The sequence below is a fragment of the Bombina bombina genome, chromosome 12 (genome assembly GCF_027579735.1).
Source record: "Bombina bombina isolate aBomBom1 chromosome 12, aBomBom1.pri, whole genome shotgun sequence".
Classification (NCBI taxonomy): domain Eukaryota; kingdom Metazoa; phylum Chordata; class Amphibia; order Anura; family Bombinatoridae; genus Bombina; species Bombina bombina.
The window spans coordinates 66,731,373-66,751,372 of record NC_069510.1 but is presented as its reverse complement, the minus strand read 5'-3'; the positions used below and the strand labels follow the sequence as shown (position 1 = coordinate 66,751,372).

At 40.0% G+C, this 20,000-nt stretch overlaps 1 protein-coding gene and 1 pseudogene across 1 annotated transcript in view; both read left to right on the top strand.

Annotated features, from left to right (window-relative positions):
• The window catches only part of ENTPD2 (ectonucleoside triphosphate diphosphohydrolase 2), a 149,015-nt gene that overhangs the window by 112,153 nt on the left and 16,862 nt on the right, over positions 1 to 20,000 (top strand). The window contains exons 6-8 of the mRNA XM_053695662.1: positions 467 to 736; positions 12,026 to 12,145; positions 13,340 to 13,474. Coding sequence (XP_053551637.1) covers positions 467 to 736; positions 12,026 to 12,145; positions 13,340 to 13,474 — 525 coding nt within the window. The remainder of the gene's footprint in view (positions 1 to 466; positions 737 to 12,025; positions 12,146 to 13,339; positions 13,475 to 20,000) is intronic.
• On the top strand, positions 8,514 to 8,632 carry LOC128643262 (uncharacterized; annotated as a pseudogene).

Sequence of the window (20,000 nt, the reverse complement as noted above, 5' to 3'; positions counted from 1 at the left end):
TATCTTTCTTTTTTACATAGAGATGTTCAGGGGATATTTTCTAATCAGCTTTTTACAGCTATACTGCATCACTTTCAAATGTTTAAACATTTGGGTATTATGGCCCTTTAAACAAAGTATATCTAAAAAATTAAACAAATTATATAACAGAAGTAATTTCGAATGTTGTTTAAAATTGTATTCTGTACATGAATCCTGAAAGAAACATTTGGGGTTTAGTGTCCCTTTTAAAATAATTTGACAATGTATACATTTACTTGGCAGGTGCGGAATTAGAAACATGAAATTGTTTTTCAGTGGAAGAGGCACAAATGAATAAATGTTTACACGTACTAAGCATATAAAAACGTATATGTATTGAGAAATGTTATTAAAAGGTGGGCAAGATAGACCTGTTATTATATACAACCAAATTGTAGTTTTCTGTTTGCTTGATAATGTGAGCAATTTGTATATTATCTTCTAGTCACAGAACTATGCAGAGAATATAGAAAGTCCATGCTGGCCAACCGGTTATAGAAAGAACATGACCTTGGGAGATGTGTACGAGACACCTTGCACAGCCAAAGAGAAGCCTCAGCCTTATGATCCCGCTAAGTCTGTCACCGTGTCCGGTACTGGAAATGCTGTAGAGTGTAGTAAAGTTGTGGACAGTTTGTTTTCATTCTCCAGCTGTGACTACTCCTCCTGTTCCTTCGATCAAGTCTTTCAACCCAACGTTACTGGAAACTTCATTGTAAGTAGTAATGAGAGTACCCTAGCTATGTTCAGTGGCTGTATGTTAAGGGAGCATATCTAGAACATCTTAATATAGATTGTTCCTTGTTGCTGCATGTGTCTTAATATAGATTTGTGATTATATTGTGTCTAAGATCACCAGGTATATTGCACATACTTCTGTCTGGATGTCCAGCTTGATAGCCCAAAGTTGTAAACGGTGCTATAAATATTTATTGATTTTGTTTTGTTTTTTTGTTTAACCCTTTCACGTTGGGGCTTATTTGTCTACATCACAACAAAGTTCCAATGTCAACAAATAAGTCAAAATTTTAAATCGCGCGATCCTTCATGCAATCCCGTGATGCTATGACGCTAGGTACGCCCTCCAGCCCGCGATCCTAGTTAGGAAGCCGTTATGGCTTCAGTACAGCCAAACGGCTAGGGCGGCATGGAACGTCCTAACGGCAGGAAGAGGTTACTATAGACAGCACCAAGAAAGAGAAAAAATGACCAAGTATACATAGTACAAGGTGTGGATATAAACAGTGTTTGTACTTAAAATCAGTTTTATAAAAACATCTATAAAATACAGAAAATGTTAGATCACAATATATAGACACACTGCTTGCCTGGCTAGGACCACAATCCAGGAAATGGTTATACTGGCGCTTTTTCTGGAAGTAGCGGGGGTTATCTCTATAATCTGCAGTTTGTAGATACCTTCTCTGTGTTGCGCACTCCCCTCTAAGGCACTAATTTAGAAAAGGAGGTGTTCCTTTAAGAGGAGGTGGTTCCCTTGTAACTACCAGCCAATAAGAAGAGAGGAATACATTTTAAAAAAGAGGATACAACAAGCTCTCACACATCTTGAAAAAGCCCATGGTAAAGGGCGAAACCAGTAGATCGTGTGAGCTGAATAATACTATACCCTGCTAAAAGCAGAGGTCATATTGTGGTTTAAGGCTTATTGTGGTTTAAGGACCTATTAGAGGACCAAGCTAGGAGCATAACCAGGGGATTCCCGCGCATGAGCGTACAGACTATCGGGATAAAGAATCACGTGGGACAATCCAGTCCGTCCCACTGATGTCAGACGCCGAACCTGGGAGACACGGGCAACACTAAGCAGTAAACTTTACGGTTCTCTCGGACATAAGAACCGCAATAAGCGGACAAAGAAACAAAGGTAAGCCAAGGCCGATATTAAGACTCGTGAGAAGTGGCAATTTAACACTGTGGAGGACTTTGGAATAATTCTCACAGGTGTCATAAACATTAACTGACACTACCTCTGCTATACCAAAAGTGCCACTGAGCACTAGACTTTGGGGCCGATTTAACAAGGTCCGTATCGGCCCCAATGCCTCTCTATTTCCATGCGGAAACGGGAGTTAAGAAGCAGCGGTCTTAAGACTGCTGCTCCTCAACTCGTCTGCCACCTCTGAGGTGGCAGACAGCAATCCGCCCGATCGTATACGATCGGGTTGATTGACACCCCCTGCTAGCGGCTTTGCAGGGGGTAGCTTTGCACAAACAGTTCACCAGAACTGCTTGTGCAATGATTAATGTCGACAGCGTATGCTGTCAGCATTTATTGATGTGCGGCGGGCATGATCTGCTATAGCGGATGATGTCCGCTCGCACATACATAAATCGGCCCCTTTGTCTTTTCTACTGGATTTACCCTAGAGCCTGGCTGATTCATTTATGTTTGTACTTTTATTATTCTGAGAGCGGACGTCTGTTTTTTTTTTTTTTAATGTATCTGTGTCGACAGTCTTATTTGTATTATTTTAAATCTAAAGTTTTGTTTTACCCTCATATCATTGCTTATTATTTTATGCAAACAAATATTTAAGAAACAATTGCTATTTTAGAATAAGTTAAGATTTTAGATAAATTTGATATCATACACGGTTCTGATATTGTTTAATCTGTACCTACAAATTGCAGATAACCCCCCCCCCCCCCGCTATTTCCATAAATAGCTACAGTATAACTCTATTTCCTGTGCTACCTTTTTTTTCTTTTTGGGATTTATTTAGAGGGAATCCCTTTATATTTTGCAGTGGGGTTAAGGGATCTAGCGCCGGTTTAGTTCACTCTTTCACAGGACCACAATCCACACAAGTGGATAATATTGGGTGCTGTGAAAAATAATCCCATTATTCTTGTTACTAAGCATGGGCATTCGGATCATTCACTATCGTCACAATGCAGAAGGAGGAGGCCGATCGCCGCATTTAGCTCTTTTCGGAGACCCCATCATTATTCTTGTGAAAATGCAACACACTAAGATCTGTACAAATCAATATCTTAGTGTGTTTCACTTTAACAAGAAGAAATGCTGCTCCGAAATGTACTGAATGCCGCAATCGGCAGCTCCCTTCCGCATTCAGATTATAACGAATGATCCAAATGCCCATGCCTAGTTGTTATATATGGTTTCTCTATGCTTTTCATATACAGTGATCCATTGGATCCTTTCTGATATAGCAATGATACATTAGGTCTAATTGTTCTAAGATCGGTCACCTCCTGCCCTTAGTCAGGCGTGTCCCTTAGCAGAGGTGTGTCCTTTACCAGAGACCTTTAGATTTATCTGCCAATGAGAATTAGTAGGAAGTACAAAATCAATACTGTAGTATTATATTTGATTTCAAAAGACACCTCTTGCTTTTGGATAAAAATTTTGCTTTCTCCCACTCTTCCTAAAGAGGCCAAAAATCAAACTCTATAACTTGCATATGCCACAAGTGTGTGTATATGTGTGTATGTGTATATATATATATATATATATATATATATATATATATATATATATATATATATATATATATATATATATATATATATATATATATACTTATTTACAACACTAAGCAGATCATTATGTAGTTTGAATGCAATAGTGCTGCTATAATTTAAATTTGAAGAACTGCTAATTATTGAACACTGTTTTTCGGGTGCTTATACATTTTGAATTGCATGGTACTACTGCTACTAGGTCTTTTGTAGAGGAGTAGATTTCCTTCTAGTATGTAGTAGGAACTTTGAGATAGATCAATAGAGATATAAGATATAGAGTAGGGATGCACCGAAATTTCGGCCACAGAAAGTTTCAGCTGAAAATGGCATTTTTGGCTATTTCGGTTTTCGTTTTTTTTGCCTTTTATTTTCGGTAAAATTGTGTAGCATGTTTCAAATTTGATGCTAGCCTAGAGCTGCTGTTTAAGTTTAACTAAATGAAGAATAATACAGTATATTGATATATTTAATTGTTTTAAGTAGGGATGCACCAAAATTTTGGTCGCAGAAACATTTTGGCCAAAAATGGCATTATTTTTTGCCTGTTTTTATTTTTTTTTCTTGGTAAAATTATTGTGTAGCATATTATTGTTTTAAGATATTTTTGTCCAATTTAAATGTGTTACTTTCAATAACAGTGTTGGGGGTTTTTTTTGGCTCTAATTATGCAAAAAAAAAACTAAAAAAAAATTATTTGAAAAAATACATTTTCGGTATCAGTTTCGGTTTTCGGTCAAGTGCATCCCGGATTTTCGGATTCGGTTTCGGTCCAGAATTTCCATTTCGGTGCATCACTAAGGATAGATATATATTTTTTTTTATTTATTTTGCTCCCACAGCGTTGCATAAACAATGAGTTCTAATGTGTAAGTTACAGAGGAAATTCTTCTTCACTCTTGTGATAAACTAATAAATACCAAACACCTGCTCCTCTCATTTCTAGACAGAGTTAAGGGTCGGCAACTGGCAGGCAGACCATTTACAAACTCGGATATCACAAAGAGTGGTCAAGGCAGGCAGGAGTCAAAACACAATCGGGCAGCAAAGTACAAAATCAGAAGACATGAGAGCAGTTAGATCCAATCCAAATAAGTCAGAAACTGGATATCAGCACAAACAAACAGTAAACGGCACACTCAGTAACCAAATCCTATAAAGCAGTGTTTCTCAACCGCGGTCCTCAAATAACCAAAACTGGCCAGGTTTTTATTATAGCTGAACCAGTGCACAGATGAAAAAATCAGCTGATGGGTGAGAGCAGGTTAGTTACCATGGTTACTGATCAGCTGATTATTTCACCTGTTCTCTAGTTGAGCTATAATGAAAACCTGGCCTGTTGGGGGGTACTTGAGGACCGCGGTTGACAAACACTGCTATAAAGGACTTGATTTAAATAGTTTGTAGTAAATTGCTACAGGTAGGTGGTGCCAGAGAGTAAAAGAATGACAAAAGACTAATTTGTAACAAGATATCTACCACCACTGTCTTATCGAGCAACAGCCCAGCAACCTCCATTCACCTACCACACTAGTAGACACAACACCAGAGTGAGAAATATCATCATGCTGAATCCTGGGTGCTTTTTTTTATAATTATTTTGTAATGTTGGTATCTCTCCTTCGCACCCAGAACCATGCATAGCAACATAGACAACTCTCAAGCTAAAATTTGCCTTTCAAAAATGTATTCAGGGACCTCTTTGCCTTGATGAGACTTTCTTAGAAAATTTCGCCAGACCAAAGAATTTTAGAATGGGAAATTTTAGCTCTCCCTCAGATTGTGGGCATTCCCCTTCCTGACCACTAGGAGGGGAATTCCCGCACATGATGACTTGTGGACTCTCGCCATCATGAAAAATAGATTTTTCAGGTAACCATAAATGGTTTTTTTTTCCGTAAGATATGGTGAGTCCACGCCTTCATCAATTACTGTTGGAAATATCACTCCTGGCCAGCAGGACGAGGCAAAGAGCACCATAGCCAAGCTGTTAAATATCACTTCCCTTCCCACAAACCCCAGTCATTCTCTTCGCCTTCGGTGCAAGGAGGAGGTGAAGTTTTGGTGTCTAAAGAAAATTGGATTTATTTTACTTCAATCAAGATTTTTATTATTTTGAAAGCCACAGTAGGTTTACTCTGATCTTTCTTCTCAAGATTGGGTCTAGCCGTACTCCACGTTAGTCTCTTCAGTAGGGCAGTGGTGGCTTTAAAGCAGTTAGGAACTTGTGAAGTGGGCTTCACTGCATTTTCCTAGCATGTTGCTGCCCTGGTATAAAAAGCCAGAGTAGGTTTACTCTGTTCTTTCTTATTTCCACAGGTCTCTGTAAGGAGTGGCATCCTTCCATACCATGTGAGCTGTCCTCCTGCCGGATAGCTAGTTATGCAGGTAAGTGCCTTTTTGTCTTCTGGGGCTAGGAGGCTGGCACTGAAGGGGTTAAGAGCTCCCCGCATATATATGGGACACAACATCCTTTTTATAGGATAATTCTGGCAGTGGGCAGGCACTTCATGTATGTGTTTTGGAGACTTAGGGGTTAATCTCCTTCAAGACTAGGAGGGAGTAAACTTTATATTTATGGGGCTCAGTATTATATATAATCCTCACTCTACTATATTTTAAGTTCAGTTCATTTGGACAGTTTTTACATTGATAGGAAATGTATCGTATTCTCCTGCTTCTCAGAGTAATAGCAGGGTTTATTAGGAGAGTGCTCTTTTCTCTGTTGGCACCATTCCTATGAGGCGAGTGTGGGGTACCTTCCTCTGCTTTTTGAGAAAAAGTGGAGCGGTGTTGATCCTTTTGTTTATTGCCCCGTTCACAAGACCTTTTTTTTCTAGCGGCAGGATGAAGCACAGTGTAATAGAACTACGCTTCATCTCCATGCCATTTTTTCCCTCCATCTTCCTATAGAAGCGGAGCGGCGCCATTTTTAGAGTCTTGTGGAGGTGAGTTCGGTGTTTAACTCCGCCTTGTTCTCTGGCTGCGAATGGAGCGAAGTTCCTTTATGACAATTACTAAGTTTTTCACCAACCACCCTGACAGAGTGAATTGTCTGTTTTTAACTTAGGATGGCAAATGTGTTTTGTTGAAAGTGTTCCTGGTGGAAACGTTTTTATTTCATACAGATATCTTTAGTAATGTGCATACATTTTTAAAGAGCCTAGTGTCCTCACAGTAATACAGCAACTTGGTGCAGTGGTAGAGTCATAACCTTGTAAAGGTTTTTCCTTTTAAAATGAATACATTTTCTTATGAGGTGTATACCACAGTAGCTTAGTGGTAAACAAAAAACAAAGGAATAATAGTTTGGAGCTGTTTTCTGTGAATTCATATTTATGGTTTTTGATATCAAATAAATATTTTTGACCCTCATAGTTATTGTGATATCCTTTGGTTGAACTGCATACCTTAGGTCTCATGACGTATTTTTAGATTTTGGTCTTTGCACTTCAGGGCTGCTTGAATAGCATAATGATTACATAAGCAATTTATTAACTGAAAGTTGCTGGTTTGATCCCCAATACTGGTAGGGCACTAATATACAAGCTATTACTTGTACAGATAGGTCCTTGCCCTCTAAGCCTCTTGTCTCCCAGGATGATGCTGTTTAGACAATGTCGCAGCTTTCTCCTTAAAAGTTCCAAGCCTTTATGATGTCACATGCAGTGCCCTGCGGTTCCTCTCAATCTCCTGGAGGAGTGTATTTGCCTACAGAGTTTGCAATCCAGATCTCCTCTGCGGTTTTATCTTTTTGTCCTTTCTTGCAGAGAAAAGGCAAGGGGACATTAAAGTTTTCAGATAGGAAGGTTTCTGCTACACAGGCCACTCTCTCTCTCTCCTAAGTCTGGTGAGGAGAAATCGCCGGTAGTCTTTGAGGGTGAAATCTCAGATTTGGACAGTATAATTCCTTCATCTGATGCTGAAGTTATCTCCTTCAGCTGTATGCTTAAACGCCTTGTGTACTGTTAAAGGAGGTTTTAGCTACTTGGACGACATCGATGCCCTGTCGTCGTCAATCCTTGGAAGTTTTGTTAACTTGATCATTTCTATGATGTTTCTTCCTTGGAGGAAATGTTTCTAAACGTGCTATGGAAATTTTCACAGGAATAGGAGAATACTTTTCTCCCTGGTTCCCGACTTTTAAAGGATGGTCCTGTCGTTGACTCCTATTATAACGCACGGTGCCCTAAGTAGAAGGGAGCTACTATGGCTCAGAGAACTTTGATTCCTATGGAGGGTGGCTGTTCCTTTATGGATCCATAAATAAGAAGCTGAAGGTTTAATTGTTCTTTTAGAGCAATGCCTCGTCTTATTAGACTTGTTGTGTTAGCCTGCTGGGCATTGTGGCTGAAATCTTGGTCAGCTGAGTAGCCTACATGTGGCTTAGTGGTACAGCATAGGCTTTATAGTTCTGCAGTTGCAGGTTCTATTTTTTATGTTGCATCCAGATCTACGCTTCTAGCATTCCTTTCAAGGATGAGAATTATCCTCTGACTTAACGGGTGAAAGAAAAAAGGGTTTTCTACCACACGTCAAGAGAGTAAGACTAAAGGAAGGTTTTTCCTTTTCCTCTTTCTGCAGGATTCTCCTTCTAGAGTATCTGTACTCCAGGTTGGATAAAGGTTTTCCTTGAACTGTGTTCAGGATTTTCCTCTCTGGGAATGGTAATTCCAGTCCCAGTCTGGAAATGGAATCTAGGTATTTACCTCAAATTGGTATCCTTTTTCTTTTGGTTCTAGAGGTCCTGTTCTTAATGAACATAGACCTGAAGGATGTGTATTTATTGGTCCCTTGAGTTTAGTCATCCTAGAAAGACTTTTAGGTCTTGGGTTGCAAGCGTGTTTTTCTGGACAATGTATGGTTCAGGTGTCATCCTTCCTCCGAGCAAACTCTCTGTCAAGAGATCTTGTCCAATCTACTTTCCCATGGATGGGAAAGGAATCTGGAGAAGAGTTCCCTTGTTACAACAAGGGTAATTTATTTGGGTCTTCCGCCACACTGCCCTGATTGCACCTAATTTTGTCTGATCTCAGAAGTTAAGCAGGGCCAGGCTTGGTCAGTACCTGGATGGGAGACCGCCTGGGAACACCAGGTGCAGTAGTTTTGGACCTTAATAGATTCTATATCTAGGAGAAGATCTCTAACAGAGGTCAGATAATCAAGGATTTATTCCTTTTCCTCTCTCTCTCTGCAGTCTACTGTCCGGCCAACAGCAAGCTCTATTGGCCGGTAGATAGTTTAGCCATCTTGCAACCAGAGGGTTAGGAGTTTGAATGTGGCTGCAGTTGATTTTCCCTTCACTTTTTAGTGACTCAATATGGAGGGAATTGTTCTGATCTTTTCCATGGACATCATTCCCTTTGCTATTTTCCATAAAATGGAGAACATTCAGATCTGTCTCAGAGGATAGATCTAGATCAGTCGACAAGAGGCTCTCTCCCGTGGTGGTTTTTCTGGAGTATCTGTCTCAGGTTGCATGTTTCCGGAGACATTCCTAGGTGATGTGACCACAGATGCCAGCCTGCTGGGCTGGGAAGCAGTCTGGGACTTGTTTGAGGCGCAGGGTTTATGGACTTGGAAGTGTCTGCTCTCCTCTGTAACATCTTGGATTTGAGAGCGATTACAATGCTCTGATGGCTTGGCCTCAGTCATCCTTAGCTTGGTTCCAGTCGGACGATATCTCCTAAATGGCTTACATCAACCACCAGGGAGGAACGCTGAGTTCCTTAGCCATGTGGAGGTGACTTGGATTGTTCAGTGGGTGGAAGCTCACAATTGCTGTCTGTTATCCTCTTTCCAGGGGTGGACAACTGAAAATTGGACTTTCTGAACAGACAGATATCTCATCCCGGGTGTCTCTCTACTAGTAGGTGTTCTCCAGGTAAATCCTCAGAGTGTTTCGGAGTTGGCTTCTGAGGGCGTTTTGGCAGAACGCCAAGCTTCCAAGGTACTGTTCAAGGTTGAGAGATCCGCAGACCGCCCGGATAGATGCTCTGGCGGATTCTTGGGATTTCAGTCTTACATACCTTTTTGCTCTGTTTGCTTTCCTTCCACGAATCATTGCTTGTATCAAACAGGAGAGAGAATCTGTAATTCTAATAGCCCCTGCGTGGCCTTGCAGGACCTGGTATGCAGACCTAGTGGAGATTTAGTCTCTCCTTCCTTGGAGTTTGCCTCTGAGGAAGGAACTTTTTAATTCAGGGTCCCTTCTTTCACCCAAATATAATTTCTTTGAAGCGGATTGCTTGGAGATTGAACGCTTAGTTCTGTCTAAGCGTGGTTTTTCTGAGTCGGTCATTGAGACCATGAGTTGGGCTCGCAAGCCTGTTACTAGAAAGATTTACTATAAGATGGCGTAAATATCTTTATTGGTGTGAATCCATAGGCTACTCTAGGAGTAGGGTCAGGATTCATAGGGTTTTGTCCTTTTCTCCAGGAAGGTCTGGAGAAGGGGTTGTTAGTCAGGGTCAGATGCGTCTGGCGGACATGCCAGATGTGCAATATTTTTATCAGGCCTGTTTTTAAATCTGTTGCTCCTCCTTGGAGCCTTAATCTTGTTCTTAAAGTTTTGCAGCAGGCTCTGTTTGAGCCATTGCATTCCATAGATATTAAGTTGTTATCTTGGAAGGTTTTGTTTCTTATTGCTATCTCTACTGCTCGGAGAGTCTCGGAACTCTCAGCTTTGCAGTCTGATTTGCCTTATCTTATCTTACACGCCGATAAGGCGGTTCTTCGTACTAAGTTAGGTTTCCTTCCTTAGAGTAATATTTCTATCCGAAACAACCTATGTCCTAATCCTTCCTTTCATAAGAAACATTTGTTGAACTACTTGGATGTTGTGCGGGCTCTTACATTCTATCTGCAGGCGACCTAAGGATTTTCGCCAGTCTTCTGCCCTGTTTGTCTGTTTCTCTGGAAACATAAAGGTCAGAAAGCTTCTGCTACTTCTCTTTTCCCCTGGTTGAGAAGTATAATTCGTTTGGCTTATGAGACTTCTGGACAGCAGCCTTCTGAGACTCTCGCGGAATGAACCATAATTCTGTTTCCTCTTCCTGGGCTTTCAAAAATGAAGCTTCTGTAGAACAGATTTGCTGGGATGCAATTTGGTCTTCTCTGCATACTTTTTAAAATGTGATACTTTTGTCTCGGCTGAGGCTTCTTTTGGGAGAAAGGTTCTTCAAGCGGTGGTGCCTTCTGTTTAGATCTGCCTGTCTTGTGCCTCCCTAGTCATCTGTGTCCTCTAGCTTTGGTATTGGTTCTGAACGGTAATTGATGAAGCCGTAGACTTACCATATCGTAGGAAAGAAAAGAAAATGTATGCTTACCTGATCAATTTTATTTATTTACGGATATGGTGAGTCCACGGCCCCGCCCTTTATTTCTAGACTGTTATTTTTGTCTAAACCTCAGGCACCTCTACACCTTGTGCTACTCCTTTTTTCTCCAAGGGAACTGATACTTAACAGCTTTGCTGTGGTGCTCTTTGCCTCCTCCTGCTGGCCAGGAGTGATATTCCCCTACAGTAATTGATGAAGCTGTGGACTCACCGTACCTGGACAGAAATACATTTTTCAGATATGCATACATTTTCTTTTTTCACAAAACGAATGCTAGTGTAGATGCTAAAATCAAATAGTTGTTTTGTTTTTTTTGTTTTGTATTATTGAGTATATAAGCTGTACTTGATATAAATAGCAAATGATGTTCATGGACAGACGTTCTCATCATCATAGTTGCTTCGTAATTCTCTGATAGGTTGTTGTCCATATCTGAAGTGCTGAAGGTGATAGTTCTCTCCTGAAAACAAAGGTGGCGCCATGGAGCACGAGTGGAAAATGGGAGCGTTAGAGCCTTAGCAATACTTATTACTTATTCTCTCCTATATCAGTGTTGCCTGGTGACGCATTTCCTCTGCAAGACTAATTTAGGATTGGACACTTTTAACTGCTGGTGGTGTTGCTGAGTAAAACGTCTCAATATTTCACATGGCTGGCTACATCTTGTGCTAGTTAATCTAACTAAACAGACATTAAAAAGGACACAAAATTCAGTTTTTTTTTCTTTTATGATTAAGATAGGGCATACAGTCTTAAACAACTATCCAATTTAATTATTTTGTAAATTTTGCTTCATTCTCTTGGTATCCTTTGTTAAAGGAGCAGCAATGCACTACTGGAATCTAGCTGAACACATAAGTAAGCTTGTAAGAGGCATTTATTTGCAGCTACCAACCAGCAGCTAGGTTTTAGCTTATGAGGCTACCTAGGTATGTTTTTCAACAAAGGATACCAAAAACAAAGCAAATTAGATAATCAAACTAAATTGGAAAGCGGTTTAAAACTGAAAAATCATGAAAGTATAGTTTTAGGTTTCATGTCCCTTTTTTAAACTCATAGTATTAACAATTAAGCACTGCTTTGGAAACTGTTTTTGGATACAAAAATAGATGGCGTTATCAGTTTGCTAAATGTGATTTTAATGATATTCTCTGTTTCAGGCATTTGCAGCTTTTTACTATACAGTAGACTTCATCAAATCCGTGATGCGTATGCCGGTAAATACTCTGGAGGATCTGCAGAAAGGAACGAATGCTATTTGCTCCTCTTCCTGGTCTGAAGTGAGTGTTTTGAGAATGGTTTTCCCACCTAATGGGAATTCCTCGTTTTTTCACACTTATGTTTCTTTCATAATTTAGCAAAAATGTTTCTAGTAAATTCAGGACCACCCTTATCATTTGTGGGGCCCTGGTTAAGAATAGTTGGTGGGGTCCCCCCCCATTGTATGCTCTGCCTCTGTATGGCTTACTCCTGTCTCAACATTCAGTGTGTCTTATATAAAACATAATACTATATATTACACCGCCTGATACCATAAACACTTCTTCATGAACAAAATACAGGTTGTACATTGCAACTTCTCATACCCTCACCACTGATAGCAGTGCAGGGCCCCACCAAAACACGTGGCCCTCTCATCCTTCCCAAAGGGCAGGCCTGAGTAAAAGTTATTGCTGTGTTTCAGTAGCATACACACATATGCTGTGAGGGCACCAGTTTTCAAACTCAGAGAGCTGGCGGTGGTGTGTATTGTGTCTGAAGACTTAAAGGGACACTGAACCCCATTTTTTTATTTTGTGATTCAGATAGAGCATGCAATTTTAAGCAACTTTCTAATTTACTCCTTTTATCAATTTTTCTTCGTTCTCTTGCTATCCGTATTTGAAAAAGAAGGCATCTAAGCTTTTTTTTTTTTTGTTTTTGTTTTTTTTTGTTCAGAACTCTGGACAGCACTTTTTTATTGGTGGCTGAATTTATCCACCAATCGGCAAGAACAACCCAGTTTGTTCACCAAAAATTGGCCGGCATCTAAACTTACATTCTTGCATTTCAAATAAAGATACCAAGAGAATGAAGAAAATTTGATAATAGTAGTAAATTAGAAAGTTGCTTAAAATTTCATGCTCTATCTGAATCACGAAAGAAAAAATTTGGGTTCAGTATCCCTTTAATTTGTGTCATACAAGCCACTGCTGACTCTCTTAGCAGGTTTGGTGTTTGAATACCGCTACATGGACCCTCACAGCGTGAGTGTCCCTTTAATTAGAAGCAATACTTAAATATATTAAGAATTGGATTACATAAAACCGTTTAATGTAAACTTTTTTTTTTTAGATGATAACTAAGCCATGTTAGCAGCTTGGTTAGGTCAGTTGGGCACAAAGACTCTATTTTAATGTGTTAATAGTTTTGGGTATTTCTCACATTGATGCCATGTCTTAAAAAAAATGTTTTTCTCTCTTTCCCATGTACAGCTCCTTAGTAAAGCCCCCAAACTGCAGAAGCATCTTGACGGATACTGCGCCACTGCTAACTTTGTCTACCTTCTGGCAAGTAAAGGGTACAGGTTTAACGAAGAAACCTTTCCCAACATTGCTTTCCAGAGGAAGGTGAGTATTTAGGCTTCTATTATTCTCGTTCTCTTCCTTAACATTCGCTGTTGTAAATTGTAGCCCTATACAGTGTTCTATGGTTTAGAGGCAGGTGCGATACATTTGTTGTCTTTCTAACTACACTAAGGGCTAGATTTATGAAAGCCCTACAGCTGCAAGTTCTCTCAAGAACTTGCTCTCTGTAATTTATCAAGCAGCGGTCACCAGACCGTCGCTTCCCTAACCTCTTCGCCACCTCTAAGGTGGCGAAATTCAATCTCCTCGGTCTAGTCAGACCGAGGAGATTGACAGCTCCTGCCCGCGCTTGATTGGCTGTGCGCTGGCAGGGGGCGGGATTGCACACGAGCGCAAAATTGCGCTCGTGTGCAATGGCGAATACCTGCGGGTAATTTCGCCCCGCCACAGGCGAGCTGAGGATTACAGGGGCGCGTATACCGCCTCAGCTTTAATAAATCTAGCCCTAAGAGGCTGATTTATGAAACCAAATTTGGAGCTTCAAGCTTGCAATTGCAATTTTAAAAAGCAGGCCGCTGCTTCAGAAATTCTCCACCAGGTGGCAGGTTAAAATATTTTCTCTCGCTCTAATCTCTCTTTCTCTCTCTCTTTTTCTCTCTCTCTTTCTCTCTTTCTTTCTCTTTCTCTCTTTCTCTTTCTTTCTCTCTTTCTCTTTCTTTCTTTCTTTCTTTCTTTCTTTCTCTCTTTCTCTTTCTTTCTCTCTTTCTCGTTTCGGCCTTCATTGGGCCTCATCAGTGAGGTGTAGCCATATTCCTCTAAGCACACTGAGCAAGGAGTCCACATCTGGTTGCCCCTTTCCAAATGTTAAACACAAGTAAACAATAGGGCCAGATTTAACAAAGTAAGGTGTGCAGGGGCGTCTGCGCTCCTTTCCGCCCACCTTTGCATCTAGCGGGCAGCAATAAGCTGTCTGCATTTACCGTTGCACACTAGCCGTATCCCCCCCTGCTCACAGCCAATCCTCGGTCGGAAAAGTCCGGGCGGATTGACAAATGCCACATAACAGGTGACGACGTGGGTTAAGCTGCTTCTTAAATATCGGCTACAGGTTCGCTTATGTGATCCTGCAGCAGGCGGTGCTCCCACCCGTTGATAAATCTGGCCTTTAATGTGTCTAAACATAGGAATCACAATAAAAAGTATAGGTTAGTAGTAGAAAGATTAGTAGAGAATTTACACCTAAATTTGAGATGATAAAAACAAGTCGGTAGTAAAAGTAATGAAGAAAGGTTTGGAAGAGAGGAGTACCCAGTTCACTAATGCAGAATTCATTGTTTAAATGTACTGTTTAAGCCTAAATTTGAGAAGATTCAAATTAGTATTGAAATGTTATTGAACAGGCAGGTTATCACAAGCAGAACAAAGATTTTGTTACCTAAAGGATAGGGTAATACAAAAAGAGACTAGTAGTTATACCTTAGACTTAGCTAAATCGTCGGTCAGCTTTACCAGTTAATATAATACAGAAGAGGCGGATGAAAGAGTGGTCAAGGCAAGAGGTCAGTACAGTTCACGGCTAAAACAGACTCCGCAGAGCAAAACCAGAAACTGACCAGAGTTGTTCACATCTGAGCATCAAAGTGCAAAAAGTGGAAAGGAGGGGGGTTATGATATATTCAAGAAGAATTAGGCAACAGGATAAACAATGAAAAACAACATGCCCAGAACTTAGTTCCTAAACTGGCAATGATTCAGTAAAATCACGTCATGAACTAACGTTGAGTATGGAGAGAAAAAATATAGCGACAACGAATGACGCAAAACAAGCCAAGCCAGGCACAAAAAACACAGACGATGACGCTAAGAAACAAAGCATACGACGGACGTAGGGTAGCTAGAATATTTATATGCAGCTAAAATATGTCTCTAAACACCTCAAGGAAATAGATTTGTTCAGTGAAGTAAAAGAGATTAACGCATTTTTAGAAGGGGAACTTAGTGATTTATAGGTATATTTTCAGAATAATAGTTAAAAATAAAAATCTCTCTACATTTCAGTTTTTCTTGGGTTTTGGGAAGAAAAAGTTGATTTGGGGGTTTTCTTCCATTTTCTTTTTTTATGGAATAGTTTTGTTTTCTTATTCCCAGTCTTGTATAACATAAGTGACTTTGTTTTTTTTAATTAAATATATTGTAAATGTATTTTAAAGTAGTTTCATGTAATATAGCATGTATTACCTCGCCAATTAAATGCAAGGGCATGCTGATTTTCTAAAAGCAGATAGTCTTTCTAGAAGAAACCCATTTAAAGGGATATGAAACCCAAAAAATTATTTTGTGATTCAGACAGGGAATAACATTAAAAACATTTTTTTCCAATTTACTTTTATTATCAAATTTGCTTTGTTCCAATGATATTCTGTGTTGAAGAGATACCTAGGTAGACATCTGGTGCAAATGGATAACAATCTTGGAAATCTGCTGCCGTATAGTACTCTAGAAATGGGCCGGCTACTTCGAATACGTCCCGGCTTTTCAACAAAAAATACCAAGACAACAAAGAAAATTTGATAATAGAGCATGCAATTTTAAACAACTTTCTAATTTACTTCTATCTGAATCATGGAAAAAAAATGATAAAGTGGTTGGTTAAAATAATTAATTTTTACTCCTTGTCCTAAAATTGTGTCTTTGCCTTTTTATTCCCAAAAACTTTTCAATATAATAGTTTAAATTAAAAATTTATAGATGGAATTATTTTTTTGTTCTGGAATGCAATTAAGAAATACAGATGATAATTTAAATAAGTCAATTGAACCTTTAACAGAAAAGTAGATTAAACTATTAAGCGATTATTATTAAAAAGAGCATCAGGACAGCTGAATTACCAGCAATACACTATAAGATATTAACTGAAACAAATCAAACTAGTATTAAAAAATAATTCAAGTGGAGCGCTAAATTATTGCTCTCCTGCAAATTTGCACATTTTGCAGGAGTGCGATAATTAACCAGCCATTACAAGTGGCCTGGTTATTTCTACTCCGCGAGCTTGAAGTAGCAATCGGCGCTCCGAAAATAAAAACAGAGATTAGATCTCTGGTTAATTTTCTAAAAGTGCCCCAAATGCCCTCAACATAGAGGGGCGTTTAAAGTGATTTTTTTTTAATAAAACAATTTCACGATTCAGTTTTGGGGGTTTAGAGTTTGCAGGTGTAGTTTTTTCGCAGGTGTAGAAAAACAAAAACAAAGTGCCTTTACATTGAGGTCTATGGGTACTGTGTTTTCTCATAGACCGCAATGTATATGCTTATGTACATATCTATTTTGTGTGTATGTATATATATATGTGTGTGTGTGTGTGTATATATATATATATATATATATAATTTACAGTATGTGTTAATGTGTATATGCACATAAAAATATATATATATGTGTGTGTGTATATGTATGTGTATATTGAGATATATATTCAAAATGTTGCCCATCGCTGCTCTACTTACCCCCTTCGATGCTCCGTCTCTGACGGCATCAGAACGATGCTCTTTTGCGCTATTTACTTGTAATACCAGCGCACATTCTCGTGCACTGGTATTACAAAGAGGAGTGCTAATATCGCTTGCATGCAAGCGATATCTAGCTCTCTCACTTGTAATCTAGCCCTCTATATTAGTTTTTAGTCTGGAAAGATTTCCACACCAAAATATGTTATTGAATCTTTAATAACTTTTTTTTACTAAAAAAAATGTGTTTTTTTTTTTTTCAAAGGGAAGAACTTCTTCTAATATTAATTTAAGGAAAGGCTCCTCACTCTCTCCCCATGTCTACCTAAAATAGGACCAGATTATGAGTGGCACGTTAAGCTCCGCACAAGCGGAAGGGGGTTTATCATGGGTGTTTGTGCGTGCGTCAGGTTTAGCGCTCATATTACAAGTTGAAAGTAAACCCAAAGGTGTGAATGCAATTGCGATTTACGCTAGAATGATTACTGTGTCCTCAGAGCTCTGGTTCACTGTTACCGAAACAAAAAAGTGTCGCAGAACACATCGAAAATACATTAAAAGAACAGTCACACTAACACTATCTAATAAAAAAAATATTAATAAAAAATTGCACACAAAAGTTGTAAAGGCTCAAAAATATGAGGTCTCAGGTGTTAAACAAAAAGGCAGACAAAGGGCTTTAACATTGAGATACATATACATGTCTTAATATGTACAGTATATGTATGTATGTATGTTTATTTCTCCAACATAGGTGTGTCCGGTCCACGGCGTCATCCTTACTTGTGGGATATTCTCTTCCCCAACAGGAAATGGCAAAGAGCCCAGCAAAGCTGGTCACATGATCCCTCCTAGGCTCCGCCTTCCCCAGTCATTCTCTTTGCCGTTGTACAGGCAACATCTCCACGGAGATGGCTTAGAGTTTTTTGGTGTTTAACTGTAGTTTTTATTATTCAATCAAGAGTTTGTTATTTTAAAATAGTGCTGGTATGTACTATTTACTCTGAAACAGAAAAGAGATGAAGATTTCTGTTTGTAAGAGGAAAATGATTTTAGCAACCGTTACTAAAATCGATGGCTGTTTCCACACAGGACTGTTGAGAGGAATTAACTTCAGTTGGGGGAAACAGTGAGCAGACTTTTGCTGCTTGAGGTATGACACATTTCTAACAAGACGATGTAATGCTGGAAGCTGTCATTTTCCCTATGGGATCCGGTAAGCCATTTTTATTACATAAAGAAAAAAAAAGGGCTTCACAAGGGCTTTTAAGACTGTAGACATTTTCTGGGCTAAAACGATTGATATATAAGCATATTTTATACTTCATAGCTTTGAGGAATTATTTTATTCTTGGGAATTATGTAAAATAACCGGCAGGCACTGTATTGGACACCTTATTCTCTAGGGGCTTTCCCTAATCATAGGCAGAGCCTCATTTTCGCGCCTCTATTGCGCACTTGTTTTTGGGAAGCATGACATGCAGATGCATGTGTGAGGAGCTCTGATACATAGAAAAGACTTTCTGAAGGCGTCATTTGGTATCGTATTCCCCTTTGGGCTTGGTTGGGTCTCAGCAAAGCAGATACCAGGGACTGTAAAGGGGTTAAATATAAAAACGGCTCCGGTTCCGTTATTTTAAAAAATGGGAGTGATTCATCCTGTTCCATTAGGAGAACAAGGGATGGGGTTCTACTCCAATCTGTTCGTAGTTCCCAAAAAAGAGGGAACATTCAGACCAATCTTAGATCTCAAGATCCTAAACAAGTTTCTCAAGGTTCCATCGTTCAAAATGGAAACCATTCGAACAATTCTTCCTTCCATCCAGGAAGGTCAATTCATGACCACGGTGGATTTAAAGGATGCGTATCTACATATTCCTATCCACAAGGAACATCATCGGTTCCTAAGGTTCGCATTTCTGGACAAGCATTACCAGTTTGTGGCACTTCCGTTCGGATTAGCCACTGCTCCAAGAATTTTCACAAAGGTACTAGGGTCCCTTCTAGCGGTGCTAAGACCAAGGGGCATTGCAGTAGTACCTTACTTGGACGACATACTGATTCAAGCGTCGTCCCTTCCACAAGCAAAGGCTCACACGGACATTGTCCTGGCCTTTCTCAGATCTCACGGGTGGAAAGTGAACGTAGAAAAAAGTTCTCTATCTCCGTCAACAAGGGTTCCCTTCTTGGGAACAATAATAGACTCCTTAGAAATGAGGATTTTTCTGACAGAGGCCAGAAAATCAAAACTTCTAAACTCTTGTCAAATACTTCATTCTGTTCCTCTTCCTTCCATAGCGCAGTGCATGGAAGTAATAGGTTTGATGGTAGCGGCAATGGACATAGTTCCTTTTGCGCGAATTCATCTAAGACCATTACAACTGTGCATGCTCAGTCAGTGGAATGGGGACTATACAGACTTGTCTCCGACGATACAAGTAGATCAGAGGACCAGAGATTCACTCCGTTGGTGGCTGTCCCTGGACAACCTGTCACAGGGGATGAGCTTCCGCAGACCAGAGTGGGTCATTGTCACGACCGACGCCAGTCTGGTGGGCTGGGGCGCGGTCTGGGGACCCCTGAAAGCTCAGGGTCTTTGGTCTCGGGAAGAATCTCTTCTCCCGATAAATATTCTGGAACTGAGAGCGATATTCAATGCTCTCAAGGCTTGGCCTCAGCTTGCAAAGGCCAAGTTCATACGGTTTCAATCAGACAACATGACGACTGTTGCGTACATCAACCATCAGGGGGGAACAAGGAGTTCCCTGGCGATGGAAGAAGTGACCAAAATCATTCAATGGGCGGAGACTCACTCCTGCCACTTGTCTGCAATCCACATCCCAGGAGTGGAAAATTGGGAAGCGGATTTTCTGAGTCGTCAGACATTTCATCCGGGGGAGTGGGAACTCCATCCGGAAATCTTTGCCCAAATTACTCAATTGTGGGGCATTCCAGACATGGATCTGATGGCCTCTCGTCAGAACTTCAAGGTTCCTTGCTACGGGTCCAGATCCAGGGATCCCAAGGCGACTCTAGTAGATGCACTAGTAGCACCTTGGACC